This window comes from Rhinolophus sinicus, linkage group LG02 (assembly GCF_036562045.2).
Source record: "Rhinolophus sinicus isolate RSC01 linkage group LG02, ASM3656204v1, whole genome shotgun sequence".
NCBI lineage: Eukaryota > Metazoa > Chordata > Mammalia > Chiroptera > Rhinolophidae > Rhinolophus > Rhinolophus sinicus.
Window position 1 is genome coordinate 28,599,999 of NC_133752.1, and position 14,889 is coordinate 28,614,887.

At 39.3% G+C, this 14,889-nt stretch overlaps 1 protein-coding gene across 2 annotated transcripts in view; it reads right to left on the bottom strand.

Moving 5' to 3' along the window:
• Positions 1-514: 514 nt before the first annotated feature.
• The window catches only part of EGF (epidermal growth factor), an 89,541-nt gene continuing 75,166 nt past the window's right edge, over positions 515-14,889 (bottom strand). For both annotated transcript variants that reach the window (XM_019741968.2, XM_019741967.2), the window contains 5 exons: positions 14,741-14,885; positions 10,438-10,605; positions 6,979-7,096; positions 4,088-4,193; positions 515-1,573 (listed from right to left, as the gene is read on the bottom strand). In XM_019741968.2, the coding sequence (XP_019597527.2) occupies positions 1,323-1,573; positions 4,088-4,193; positions 6,979-7,096; positions 10,438-10,605; positions 14,741-14,885 (788 nt within the window). In that variant the 3' untranslated portion in view covers positions 515-1,322. The remainder of the gene's footprint in view (positions 1,574-4,087; positions 4,194-6,978; positions 7,097-10,437; positions 10,606-14,740; positions 14,886-14,889) is intronic.

Below are 14,889 nucleotides of genomic sequence, written 5' to 3' on the forward strand. Positions count from 1 at the left end.
TCTGATCATCCAGGGTATCAACAGTCCATTAAAGTAAAACTGAATACAGGAATATCTAAATTAACGGATGAAAAGAGGCATACTGAATATTTAACTAATATAGGTTATATTCCCCACCACCAAACCTTTACCAAAATTTCTAAGGAGTATCCACTTGAAGAGATGTACTTCAATTCCTTTTCACGCTGACTTCTGGTATAACCAAAGTCCAAGGAGTTGAAGAGAAATGAAAAAAAAGATGAACAAAGGGAACTGAACAATCCAAAACCTTGAACCATCCCCAGTGCCTGTGTTAGGTTGTGCAAATTGTAGTAACAATGTCTGGGCTGCAACAATGAAATTTATTTAGAACACCTTGTGAAATTTATAAAGTTAAAGAGATTTCTTTTTTCTTTCTTTCTTTTTTTTTTTTTTTTAAGAAGTAACAATAGCGAGCTTGGTGATTCACTTTGGTTCAACTCTAACATCCCCATAAACTATAATTTATGACTTAACCAGGTATACAATAAAATGATCATGTTTTATGATGATTTTATTTCAATTAGAAGATTTGATTGCTAGTCATAATGAAAATAAATCTGCAACTTGTTTACAATCTCATATTTGAAAATAAGTAAAAATTCTGTGCAAACACATAAAAGGGGATTTTACCATTTTCATTAGCAAAAAACTTCTGTGGGGGGGAAGGATATAAGGACTAAGAAACCCTGAAGTCTCTTGGGTAATATTTTAAAAATATTTTCATTTAAAGATTTTAAAATAGAAAAAATAAACCATCTAATTCTGAAGAAATCAGGTTCATTAATTTATCATAATTCATTCTGTATAATTACCAGCATGGACCACACCAATGATAAGTTAAATACCTACAATGTATCATACAGTAATTTTAATATTCTAACCATTTCATGATACTGAGCTAAATGTTCTGTCCAAATAAAAGAAATTATTTTATAACTGATCAAACCAGTATGACTGCCTGCTTTAACCTTAGATTTCTTCTGGGAATGAGGGGTGGGTAGCAAGGGGGGAGCTATTGCTGATTCAAGACAACACAGTTTATAAAGCACAATTCCCCCATTTGATTTCTAATGAGATACACAGTGGTTCTCTCCGTTACTCTAACTTGAAAATCTGCAGTGGGACTTCTTGAAGGAAGAAGCAAAAGCACAATACATATTTGTTTTCAGGATGCTGATCAGGTGATTAGTTGTAGAAATTATGGAGGCAAAATTTGTATTTTCCCTCTACTTTTTGAAACAAAGTTTGTTCTTTGCTTCATACAGTTTGTTCTTCTTTAACTTCCTTTTTAATTCTAGCTTTCACTGAGTCACTTCCTTTTGGTATGGTGAATCCAGGGCAATTTGTTGCCATAATGGGTTAGCTGACAGGAGAGAATGGGGCTTCTCAACCCCCACAACAATGGGCCTCACCCCATAGGAGGGGAGAGAAAAGCTACACTCCTTTCTCTGGGGACCAGAGCCATTATCACTGGGTGGTGAATTGCAGCAGCTTTGCTCTGTGCCCAGACACATCTGGGGCTCCTTCCTCCATGATGCTGGTTGCACTGACCCTACACAAAAGAAAAAAGAAATTTCAGTATTCACATCATTCACAATGTCTAACAAGAGAGACCCTACTTGTAGTGGTTGGAGAACAGGCCTGAAATATGAGACACAAAATGAACCCATTCCCAAACCATTCTGGTCCCAATTTTTTAAAAATTAAAACAGTCTTGGTTGGTTAAGATGATTCAAAGGACTCTACTACCCAACTTTGCTCTTTAGCTTTCTCTGTGTATGTCCTCTCTCCCCATCTGGACCATAAAATGACTTGAGAACAGAGCTTAGGTTTTGAACAAACTTACATTCCTATCCCCTAGCATGGTCCTCCACTCCTCATGTGGTGCTCTGTACTTAACCTGCACCAATTGATGTTGGCTGAGGTCAATGAATATGGTTCTATAGGCCTACCACTAGTACAGCCTGAATTTTAATGGTTTTTCCAGGAGCAGAGAAGGAATTGGCTAAGAGCCAATCTTGATTTTTTATCTCATTCTCCACTGTATCTCCCCACTTCCAATCTCTGTGTATACGTTCACCACAGGCATTTATGAGACAGCTGGATGTGATCGAGATGTGATCACTCATATTGGGAGACAGTTATATGAGTGGTCCACAGAGAATGGGTCAAACTGGTTGCAGCAGAGTGAGCAAAATGAGAGATATTCTAATCTACTCCTGAGTATTCAGCTGAGTCCTTAGCTTTTCTGAGTTTAACCACACTCTGGTCCAATAATTGTGCTATTGATTAACTTGCAAAATTATATTATATGTGCCTCTGAAGTGGATTACCTTTATAATAAAGAATTATGTATTTTTAGGTCTTCAAGAAAAAGCAGTATGTAACTATAAGACATTCCATTATAAGATCTGACAATTAAGCTCACGAACTCATCCTAGAAAAAGTGCTACACACCTCATTGCTGAATTTTACTACAGTCACCTTCGAAGTACTCCCCTTGGGAAGCTGTGCACTGAAGCCAGTGCCTACTCCACTTTTCAAAGCAATTTTGGAACTCTTTTTCTGGAATAGCCATCAGAACTGTCATTGTATTACCCTCGATGTCCTAAATGTCATCAAACTGTCTTCCTTTCAGTATTTCCTTTATCTTTGGGTAAAGAAACAAGTCATTGGGGGCCTGATCAGGTGAGCAGGGAGGCAGTTCCAATACTGGCTAAAAACTCCCTCAGAGACAGTGCCATGTGAGCTGGTGCATTGTCGTGATGCAAGACCCATGAATTGTTGGCAAAAAGTTCAGGTCATCTAACTTTTTCACATAGCCTTTTCAGTACTTCCAGATAGTAAACTTGGTTGGTGTCCAGTTGGTACAATTGCATAATGAATAATCCCTGTGATATCAAAAAAGGATAGCAACATTGTTGCAAAAAATTCGTGAACTTAATTGTCTGACCTCGTACTTCCTAATAATGCTACTAATCACAACAAACCAGGCAACTTTTGAAAATGCTAAATGGTTTCATTATCGAGGTAATAAAACTGGTAACAGTATATATAACACTATAATATTTATTGTACTTTTAATATTCAATTCTTAAATGTACCTTAATATCCAGGGCCTTCCTCAAAATGGGAAATAGAGTTCTACTGAATTTGGGTTACATGGCAGCATATGTATGAGAGGTGAATTTAGAGTGAGTTTTTCAAGATAAGAAGCCTCTATTCTCTCTACAAGGCAACCTGAGAGGGACAGTATAGTAATACGCATATCTCTGAAGGGCAAACATCGGAAAATGCAAGTGCACTAATACCCCTCTCACCCGCAGAGGAACTGTTTTTGTTGGCTGAAAGTTCCTCTGAACCTTTCTCAAGGCTTACGATATAAATCATATTCAACCTTTTTCACCAAGTTATGACTTGTGACATCTGAGACCGAAGCCCAAGAGGTTCATCATAATGCAACTTATGTCGAAAGTATTATGTCAAAGTATATCTAACTCCATTTCTACCTGAGGCAGATTGAGTTCCAGAACAGCCTGAGGACCTGGATTGATTTTATGGCCCTTCTTGCAGTGGCTTGGCTGGACTGCATAGATGGCCAGGCATCAAGCTGAGTGCCAGCCCCTGATAAGACTTGAATATTCTCCAATCCTTAGGAGAACTGCCAGATAAACTTAAATTCACAGGAAACTTTCCTACTAAAACATGGAACACATTTTCTTGGAGTCACTGACAATTTCCCTGGAACTATACCTATAGCTACCGATATAAATCCAAACCCCAAAAATGACCTCAAAACCCAGCTTAGTTCAAAATAAGGAGTCACTCATTGTGTGCTTGCTCACAGTGATGTAGCAGACTGCTATGTGACCAGAGTTTTGAGTGAACATGGTAACCTCACGAAGACAGGAATCTGGTCCAAATACCTTTCTCTAAAGCTCAATGGCATTCCAGCACAGCTCAGCTGCTCACGTAGTTTATACAATTAAACTATTTTTTTCTGTGCCTAGGTGAGACTTTTCACATTCAGGAAAACATTCAGGATCCAGTAACAAGAACCATTTACCGGGCTGCGGAGAGAAAAACTGGCCCACATCTGCTGCCTGACCGTCCTGGAGGGCCACAGGGTGATTCCCATTCTGGAGGTTGTGATGTTCCTTTATAACCACAAACTACAGAGAATAAAAGGGAGAGAAAGGACGTTGTTGCGATTCATAAGTTATCTCAACATACATGAAATCTATGAAGTCTACAACTTCACGTTCTCCCTATGGAAGGCAAAAGCTGAGAGAAAGGCCCAGTCAAATGTGTCTCTCTAGCTAATAAAAAATTCAGCTTTCGATTAGCAACCTTATGTTACTCTCTATTAAAGCAAGCAGGCCCCATCTATTGATTCTAGAATCCCAACTTCTGGATCATGGATCTCAGGGGTCTTCTGTGTTACTTTAAGCAATCCAAGAATTCCCTAAGTGTTGTAAGCATTGCCAATAGGCCAGAAAAACAATATCTCATCTATGTACATGCCCCAGCTTTTCAAATGTGTTTGTGTGTGTTCGGTTAATAAGATTCATTTAAACATGCTGCCGAGTTCTGAGTAATTTGGAGTTATTCGTGGGTAATAGTAACTAATAATGCAACTACTATTTGCAGGGATTCCCCCAAGTGCTTTTTCATGGTTGAACAGCTTGGGAACTGGAATTCTAAAAGCATGCCCAGAAAACAGCATTTCTTTTTGGTCAACAAAATGGTTATTTTTGTCGTTATTTGTATTATCCACAATTGATCAGGCACTTGGCAATGCAGGCTGACCAGAGTTCACTGGCTCACATTCACACCAGATGAATTAGATATTAAAATCAATCAATGATAAAAGGAAAGAAAAGCATTTACTCCAGGCTCCAGGATAAAGGATGGAGTTTGAGGAAGTCCTTCCCTGCTCATCAGTGACTCAGAGGAGGGACTGCCCAAGGTTTTGGCTAATCATACTGCATTGGTTCAGAAATTACCGCCCCTCCCGCCCCTCTGCAACCCCAGGTAGGAAGGAGCCCGTAACTCAGAAATATAATGAGAAAAAGGGAATGGAAAAAAATGTGCTCGTATTTCTCTTTGAGGGAAGTGTAGAAAAGGATGAGTGGGGTCGATTGGGGAGAGGAGCGTTGATCATGGAAGGGTGGATTCCCTGAACACGTGTTCTCATTTTCTTTTTCTTCACAGCACAAATCACCTTCCTTCTCATTAATGGTGTCCCTACAGCAACATTTTGCAAAATCAATTCATGACCCACTGTTTAAGGGCAGGTGCCCATTATTTTTGGCTTAAGTCCAAATGCGGTCCTCTGCACTGCAAATTTTCCAACCACGTGTCTCTCTGTCAGAAGAAAACATAGGTCCTTGAATTCTGGGCTGAGATGTTGATGGCAGCTGATGGAACCAGATTTGTTTCTGCTGCTTCTCCTCCTAGTTTGGGTACTCAGCTCTCTCCTGCTCTCGCTAATGTCTGCCGTAGCAGTTGGTGTCGGCATCAGTTATGACAATGAGAAGGGCTGAGCTCGGCAGCCCCAGTCTGCTGAACACAGCTCTGAGCCAACAAGTTGCTCATGACAGCGGCAAGTGTTTTTGATTTTTTTAAAAACCTAGATACACGCAGACTGTGTGTCTTCTTCTCTCCCAAGATTTAAGTAAGAGGAATTAAACCTGCTACCAAAACCTGAATGAAATGCCATATAGACTGGCAAGTGCAATGTGGATCATTTAGAAGTCCACGAAGTCATGAGGCCTCCAAGAACTGAGGACATCCTATAGCTACGCCCACCCAGAATCACACACTTATGGAATCTCTAGAGACAGAAGGAATCTTAGAGTTCATCTAATCCAAATCCCTTGGTGTCCTGAGAGGAAACAAGGATTAAGTGACTTGCTGAAAATTAGACAGCCGATTGGTGGGAGGTAAGGCCAGAATTCACATTGTTTATTGTATTTCCATATTCAGGTTCAACCCCAAAATAAGTATATGCTGAATACCTATAACAGGCAGCGACAGATGATTCCTTCTTAGTCAAAAGTGTAGCTACAGGAAAGCTATTCTCTGGGAATGCACGTGAAGTGGAGGCTGGGGAATGGATGAAATGATGTTGCCTTTCCCCATCCAGGACCTCACCCTAATAACCTTCTCCCTGTTTGCCCACAGGTTTAAATTCCCCATGGACCTACCATATATTCCAGCCTCTCCCACAATATATCCCACAAATAACACCAACAGCACACAGAGAACCAGTCATGTTATCTCCGACAGGTTTCTGGAAACAAAACTTCCAAGTTTCAAGAGAGTTTAGCCTGTCCCAAGTCTGCCCTCTAGTGTTCTAGCACCAATTCCTGAAGGGGTGAGCTATGAAGCGTTTTGAACTCGAGTACACAGGGTTGCCTGGTAAAATACAGGACACATGGTTAAATTTGAATTTAAATTAGAACTTTCAGTATTAGTATGAATTTAACTAGGTGTCCTGTATTTTTATTTGCTAATCTGGCAACTATTTTGCTGCTGAAGTTTAGGGACTTAACATGTTTCTAAGAAAAGAAATATGAAGATTGGGAGCATAATCTTGGCTTTTTAAGACACCCATCTGAAGGGGAATCACCTGAAAATCGGGAGACTTTTCACATACATATTAAAATCTAAGTTACAAGAAAAAACTACATAATAGAAAAAAAGATTCCATAAATGTTGTGTGCCATTATATTTTGGCACTATTTTAGCCTGCCTCATTAATTTAGGGCAGAGTTCCCCTAACCCCACCATCCACCCAGGACCGCCCCAGTTATTGTGGTGTTGACTAACATTAACACCAGCTGAAAGCTATAACAGATTTCAGTGTCTCTGAAGTCAGTGAAGCACGAGAAAAAAACGAACTGGGATTAATATAAGGCCAATTTCTTGCTTCATGTACTTTGGTCACATTACCCAAGGTTGGGGGCAGGAGGACATCGCAGCCTCTCTGTCTGCAGGCCTGCTAACGCTCACATCTCTGCTCGACTCTTCATAAGGGTTCTTTGGATTTTTTGATCGTAGCTTATGAGTCCTGCAGTAAAAACAAAATGGGAGATAATCTCAAAACAAAACAAAACAAAAGAAAACAGTAACCCACTCAGTGATGGTCAGGGACAATTATGTTTGCTATTGAAATTTAGGTACTTAAAATGCATGGGAGAGAAGAAATATTTTTAAAAACCAGGAACATAAGTTTGTTTTTTTTAAGGCATATTTTCTATAGAAATTTCCAGATAATGTTTCACTTTTCCCAAGGTTCGGTGAAATGCGAGGCGGGTGGGGTAGGGACACAAGTGAGGGAGTGGGGAGCCATGCATTCATTCATGGGTGTATCTATCGAGTACTAACTATATCCCAGGCACTGTCCTAGTACTGGAGATAGAGCCATGGAAAAACAACAACAAAATCTCACCCTAATGGACTTAGACTTTGGTGGAGATGAGGGTCTATGGAAACAGTACCACAGCAATTGTGTGACACACACTATATTAGCTACATTTACAAGTGAAGCCCCGGGGCTGCAAGATGGCAGTGACTCACCCAAGATGCATACCTAGCAGGGGTAGCCCAGGAGCTGGGTTATAATGACGCAATGCCACTGGCCCTCTGCAATCCTGTTCACGGGCATTACAGGCAAGAACGCAAGGAGTGGAAGACCCAAGAGCATACTGTCACACAGTTGCCACACCAAGAAATAGACTAGGTCTCCTGACTCCAAATCCAGTTTTACAAATACTTATTTGTTTAACAAACATTAAGCACTAAGTCAATATAACGCATGGTGTCATGCACTAGAGGGGAAAAGTGAAAGGCAGGGAGATCTAGCATTAAGGTGGGATCCTCGTGCTCAAAGCGTTGGCCTCTAGAGGAAGAGAGACAGGTACATAATGTACGGAGCAGCCATATAGGGAAGGCAACGAAGGAAGCATGGTGGTGAAAATCACCAGCCAGATTCCAAAACAGCACTGCTGTCTTGGGCCCACAGCAGCCCAATTCTCTCTAGGAGAGCAAACCTCTGTCCAGTAGGCTGCAATAGGAAGCAGGGGCTGCTGTGAAAGCCCTGTCCCAGGAGGTGTGAATTCAATGTAATAACTAATAGCAGGAAATGGTGTGGGTTATTATTATTTTTAATGAAAGGCATCAAGGAAAAACTGAAGCAAGAGGCTAATATAATCAGTTCCAAAGTTGCAAAGTTGCAGTTTGTAACAGACTATTTCATCTTGATTTTCTAACTAGTGGGTCATTCCAAGAAATCTAGATTTATGAAGTAATAATATTACAATACCTTAACAATTATTTAATTCCACAAACAGTAATCTTTTGAGAGATATACAAGACAAATAGTGTCAAACAATCTAGACAAAACAGGGAAGAGTTGATACAAAGAAAGGATTAAATGATTCTATCTCTTTAAAAAAAAGTCACTTCACGTGCCTAACTTAAAAACTCAATGCTAGAGCTGTATTTATTGGCATATTTTAGTGGCATGGCAATATTTGGACTGGCAGTTTTAATTTTATCAGAATTGATACAGTTACAGTACAAATGCAGTCAAAAGTCACAGCTGAAAATTTGTGGTGGGGTAAGCAGCTCCACTGACCAGAACTGCTCGGTAAATAACCATAGATTTGTTCAGAAAGAACCTCACAACTCTGGTGCATTTCAGCAAAAAGAAAAACAAGGATTGTGATGAGTTTTCTTTTTGAAGAAGTAGTCCTTATCAATTTTGATTTTATGCATATGAGTGTCAGAGGCTAAAGACATACTTATTTGTGTATAAAATCTACAGTCATCTTTCAGCTGAGCTGGTCTTTGAATTCTAAGTCAAAAAAGCCAGCAATTGGCTTTTGGCATTCAATCCAGAGCTCTGAAGAACATCAACAGAGCATAAAACATACTTACTATTCCACAGTGCATAGAGCAAGAAAAAAATGCTTAATAATTATGGCACACATAAACTTGAGTTTCTTGTTCCATTTTTTTTCTACACTATTTACCAAGCATTTACTTTTCTTTTGGCATTCTGTCTAATGAGATGAAGCATTGATTATTCAACATTTTTTCTACAGACATCCAAGATATTGATTGAATATCAGGCTACAAAGTATTAATACAATGGTTACTGATGGACCTCTGAATTAAAATTTCAAGTTGTGCTTGAGAATCTTGTGTCTACAGATGGAAAAAGGTTTGGAACAAGTGACTCTTTGGGGGAAGACTATAGTTCATGGAAAATCATAATAATAACAACAGATAGCATCTATAAAGTCCTATATGCCAGACATACACTAAACTCTTTATTTAGATTAACTCAATTAATCTCCCAACAACTTTTTAGTACTACTCTTGTCTCTGTTTTATAGCAAAGGAAATTAATGAATATAATAGATGACATGCCTGATGTTATTTAAACATGAACTGGGATTTGAACCTATGCAGTACGATTATAGAGCCTGTGCTCTTAATAACTACACTAGGGTATAGCAGGGTTTTAGATGCTGGATGATACGTTGAGTTCTCCATAATACAAGACAGTTGCCACCGAGTGGTTGTGTAGAACTAGTAAGTGTGGTTGGATTTTTAACAGCGGATGGTGGTAGGTATTCCATATATTCCCAGAGAATTGAACCTATTAGTTAAGTGGGTCTTAGGTTCTTTGGCCATAAAATGATGAGATCAAATTAGATAATTCAATAAAGTTACTTTCAGCCCCAAAGAGTTATGACTCACTGATTTTGTACGGCACAAACTGTCGCAGTACATAAAATGTTTTTCAATATTAAGGAGGGTGGAGGATGCTGTCCTACTTTTTAAGAAAATGGAAAATGAGCAGTGTGATGCTTATACCTTCACCCTAATGTAGTGTTAATTTTTTAAAAAAATAAATGTATAAATATTGTTCTACAGTTTCTAACTTTTAACTTGAAATTACTGAAAACAACAAAATCCAAGGACCAGAAACGTCCTTCAAAGTTGGGGAAGATACTGATTTTTCTTGATCAAACGTTAATACTTTGTGGGAAATCAACCCAATGGAGGGCAATCATGAAAAAAAAATGACAGTTATGCAGGCTATGGGGAAAGAGCAGGTGATGGTAAGTGGGTGAAGAAAAAAGGCAGAGTACAAAAATGCATTATTAAATAACAACCCCATACACTACAGGGGTGTGTGCACAAAGACTGGAATGGAACAAGAGGAAAACTATTGATGTTTCAGAACACAGGAATCCTGCACCATTTGTTGTTTTCTTTAACGGTTACTCCGCTTCTTACGTGTAGCAAGGGTGTAGAAGAAATTCCTCTGAAGGAGGCCGGGTTCTCCTGGGAGGGGCTAGAAAGAGGCTGAAAGCGCCACTGGGAAGAAAGCATCACCTGTAGTAGTGAGCGCCCCAGAGCCCGAGGAGCAGCAGCAGGACAAGCCCCACCATGCAGACGGCCACCACGGTGATGTTCCACTGCCGGCCGTGGCCAGCATGGCGCAGTTCCCACCATTTCAAGTCTCGGTGCTGACATCGCTCTCCAACGTAGCCGAAGACACAGCTGTGACAACACACAAACAGAGGTCGGCTGTAAGCCCTGGCGAAAAACGCCTATATGTTTCAGACTCAATATCCAGCCGCTTCTCAACCTCTGCATTTCCAGACTCAGCTTTTTGGAAGCACATGGAAAATCCATTAGAGGTCAGCTGAAAGCAATCTGCTTTACAAGTTAATGCTGCATGGACTTCCCCTTTTGTCTGTTTGCCCTGGGATTGATGGGGGATTATTTGCATGCTGCCTCTGTAAGGCATTGCAGAACATTGATTAAAGATCAATCACTCTTAGGCTAAAATCCTGAGGAGCTACCTTTAAGACCAACACAAAGCAACTCTGCCCTAAGAGCCAAGAGAGTTTTTGAACAAATGTTTGGTCAGATTGCAATGAAATCTAAATTCAAAGGAAGGAAGAATTTGAAAGCAGAGTCCTTCACTTGAGACCAAGCTATAAAATAATGTGAAAAAGAAAGCCTAGTCTATGGAGGAAACATTTCTTCTGTTCTTTTCCTTTTTTTAAAATCATCACAGGCCCAAGAGAAAAGCTCTCAGCATCTGCCTACTTTCTTCAAGGGAGAAAAACTAAATGAAGGAAAAAAGAGGCATTCACCGGCAAACATCCGGCTGCCTCATTAGTGAAATTGTTACTAGAATTACTACAGCCAACAGTGTGAATCTTTAGATGAAAGTAAATGAAACAATGCTGCCATCTACTGGGAAGCATGCTTCTAGAAACTATCGGGATCTTGGGTAGAAAAACTGTAGTTTATAATTCTTCACAAGAGCATAAATCTTTTTAAAAAATCCTATTAAATATTTTGTAATGCTCACTTGTTAGGAATCTCTCCCATTTGGCCCTGGATCAACTAACTATCCATTTATTCATGGCCCCACCTTACTCCAAATGGACCTGAAGGACTGAATACACAGAGAACTGATACCAGTCCCTATGGTGGAAAGAGATAGCATGGGAAAAGCTTTAGATGAAACTCCAGAAGATGTAGATTCTGCCATAGTTCTACCTTGACTTGCTTATAGGAGCTTTGGAGAGTCAGAGATAGGTGGGGAAGGATCTAGCATTTGTTAAGCAATTTATTTGTCCGACACTGTGTGGGGTACTTTTACTCATTTTATTTTCGATGACATATTCCCATTTTACAGATGAGAAAAGTGAGGCTCAAAGGGGTTACACAATTTGTACCAGGTCATGCAGCTCATGAATGACAGGTTCTGCTCAAATGGTTCCCTGATTTCAAAGCCTGTGTTCTTACTACAACAATGGGCTGCTTCCAAAAAGGGTTTTAAGCAACATGCATCTCTGAAAAGTTATTCTTCTAGAACTGACCATGCAAGAGATGGAAAGATCTGAAGGCAGGCAGCATAAAAGACTATCAAGTGATTCCAGGATTTTCTGGATACTGTTTTAATGCTAGCTATCTTTGGTTATAGACATTTACTATCAATGCCTAGTGAACATTTTTAAATTGTTGGATATTAATGAGCCACGCCTCTCAGAGATTTTAGGATCTTGAGGAATATAACAACTACATGGCAAGAGTCCTGGAGGCCAAGGCAGGTGGGCAAATCAGAGCCTATGTGAGTTCACAAATTGATAAGGGTGGGCACATACTACTAGTTCTTTGGGTTATTAATGAGTTCTTCTGTTAAACCAAACAAAAGATTCCCTGGCCAAATATGGTTCAGTTTCTATGGTTCAATAATTTCAATAAATTCCGGACTAAATAAAGGTCAACAAGCCTTTATCACATGATGTGGTGTACCATGAATCAAGAATTGAACACTAGAGTGTGCAGCCTTTTTCAAAATGATTTGACCACACGACCCTTTTTTCATGAAACATTTCACAGCACCAGTGCTGTGGGATTGTGGTCTGGAGAAGACGTGCCCAGGAAGCTGTGCGTTGGTTCAAAGCTAAACCAGGGTGAGTGAGGGCCTCTTTTGAGTTCAGAAGGTTTGGAATCTTCTGAGAATTGCCAATCCAGGGAACCTCGAGGGAAGGTCCTCAGCATGGAGACTCCAGTCCTAACATCCCTGCATCCCTGGGCAGCAGGGGTCCCTGTTTCAGAGGGCAGCGTCCATTGCCTCCAAGCAAGGAAGGAAGAGCGCCCTTTATAAACCTGCTTGCAGCATTAGGAACACTCTGCGTGGAATGATGCCTGTGAAGTGTTTCTAATTAAAGTTGGACTGGTAAGCTCCCTGGAGATGTGTTACTATGGAATTTAAAAAATACAAGGTGAGGTCATCAGGTCAGAGGAGGCAAGTGTTAAATGTTTGATTAAACCAAGTTTATTAAATTCAAAAATAAAGTTATGACCCAGACTAATGGGAACTCTGGCGATATTTTCAATTGCTTTTGATTAAAGGTCCTTAAATTTGAGTGTTACCTCCAGTTTGTCATTTTGTAGCATCGCATGTTTAAAACATTGTCAGAAGACTATGATATTTTCATCAGGATTTAATGACAGAAAGAAAAGTAGTCTGCTACCGAGTTCATAAATCATTTAAATAATTGACACTATCAGGTTCAAATAAAAATAACATACTAATTGTAGTTTCCCCCAACATAAGACCTAGCTGGACAATCAGCTGTAATGCGTCTTTTGGAGCAAAAATTAATATAAGACCCGGTATTATATTATATTATATTATATTATATTATATTACTTATATAATTATATATAATATATAATTATATTACATAATATAAGACTGGGTCTTATATCATAGTAAAATAAGACCGGGTCTTATATTAATTTTTGCTCCAAAAGACACATTAGAGTTGATTGGCTGGCTAGGTCTTATTTTGGGGGAAACCCGGTATGTAACCCTGCAGTACTCTTCATATTATCATAAAGTCTTTTATAATCCAAAGTTAAAGTATTAGAGAACAACAAGCAGTGACCTAATAAACTAGGACATTTGTTTTCATAATTTCATTATTTGGGATAATAAGAACCCATGAACAGGTTAAACAATTTGATTCTTATTATCAAAATCAAGGATAACTAGTACTAGATTTATCTTAGGTTAGAAAATTATAGCATGCAGATAAATATGAATATGAAAGTAGATGTCTATTAGAACTGAGTCATTTTTGCTAATATTCATAAACATTTTCATTATTTTTGTCAGGCTGACATAATTTGTAATGCAAAGCCATACAGTTTGTCACAGATTATAACATTTTTTCTAATAATTTAGACTATGCTGATTACCATTGATAAAAATAATAAAAGCATTTAAGCTTATAGCATCTATTCATGAGGGTCAGAATATTTTATCACTCCTTCCTCAGGCACAGAGAAAACTGTCAGGTGAGTCAGGAGTCTAGCCATAGGGGGCCTATTGAATGCCCTCATATTGCCTTCAAAATATAAAAGTAAGAAAAAGTAAACTTTGATGCAGAACTAGACATGGGAGTGTCGTTTTATGAAAGACTCCAAGGGGAAGGCTTTCTGAGTGAGGACAGCAGGAGGGCCTCATGGTTTCAGGGCTTCCTTGCACCTACTTTTCAAGTGGACACTGCCCACGTGAAATCATCATGGAAACAAACAAACAATGACAAAAACAAAAAAGAGCAAAAAGCAGCAGTGGCTGCATCCAGCAGTCACTAAACAACAAAATACAAATGTCAACTATCAGAAAATTAAGAAAAAAATGTATGTATATTAGTTTTGAGAATTGAAGACAAGAAGTCCAGTGTGAATATACACAACACTTTCATAAATTCAGGAACATATCGTGGATGGTCTCCATCTATTTGGCAGAAAATACACCAACGTTTCAAGAAATTCTTTCACAAACCTAAGCTTTTCAACCAGAGTGAGAAGTTTAATCCCTAGACTGTACCAGTAGCAACATCAAGTTACTTAAGTAAAAGGGAAAAATCACCAATTCCTTAAATTTATATTCACCACTGGCAGCAGCTGCAAGGGGTGGGGGTGGGAGATGATATGCAGAGAGGGTGCAATACACACACACAATTTATATATGTATAATCACATTTTTCCCTAAGGGGAGACCTAATTATAGAAACATTTCCTTAATATAAATTTTGCAAATTTGTTGAAAGCAATGGGATGCAATGTCGCACCACTATACCGTCAGGCCAGCTAGACTTACTTGCATGCATAATTGTCCACAGCTTCAATGTACATACACACTCCGTCATGGAGGCAGTACCCGGCATGGGACGGGGGACATTCTGGGTAACTGTTTCTCACAGAATGGCGGCCATCCTCCCTGAGATGAGAGGGGGCAGTCGAGTCTAG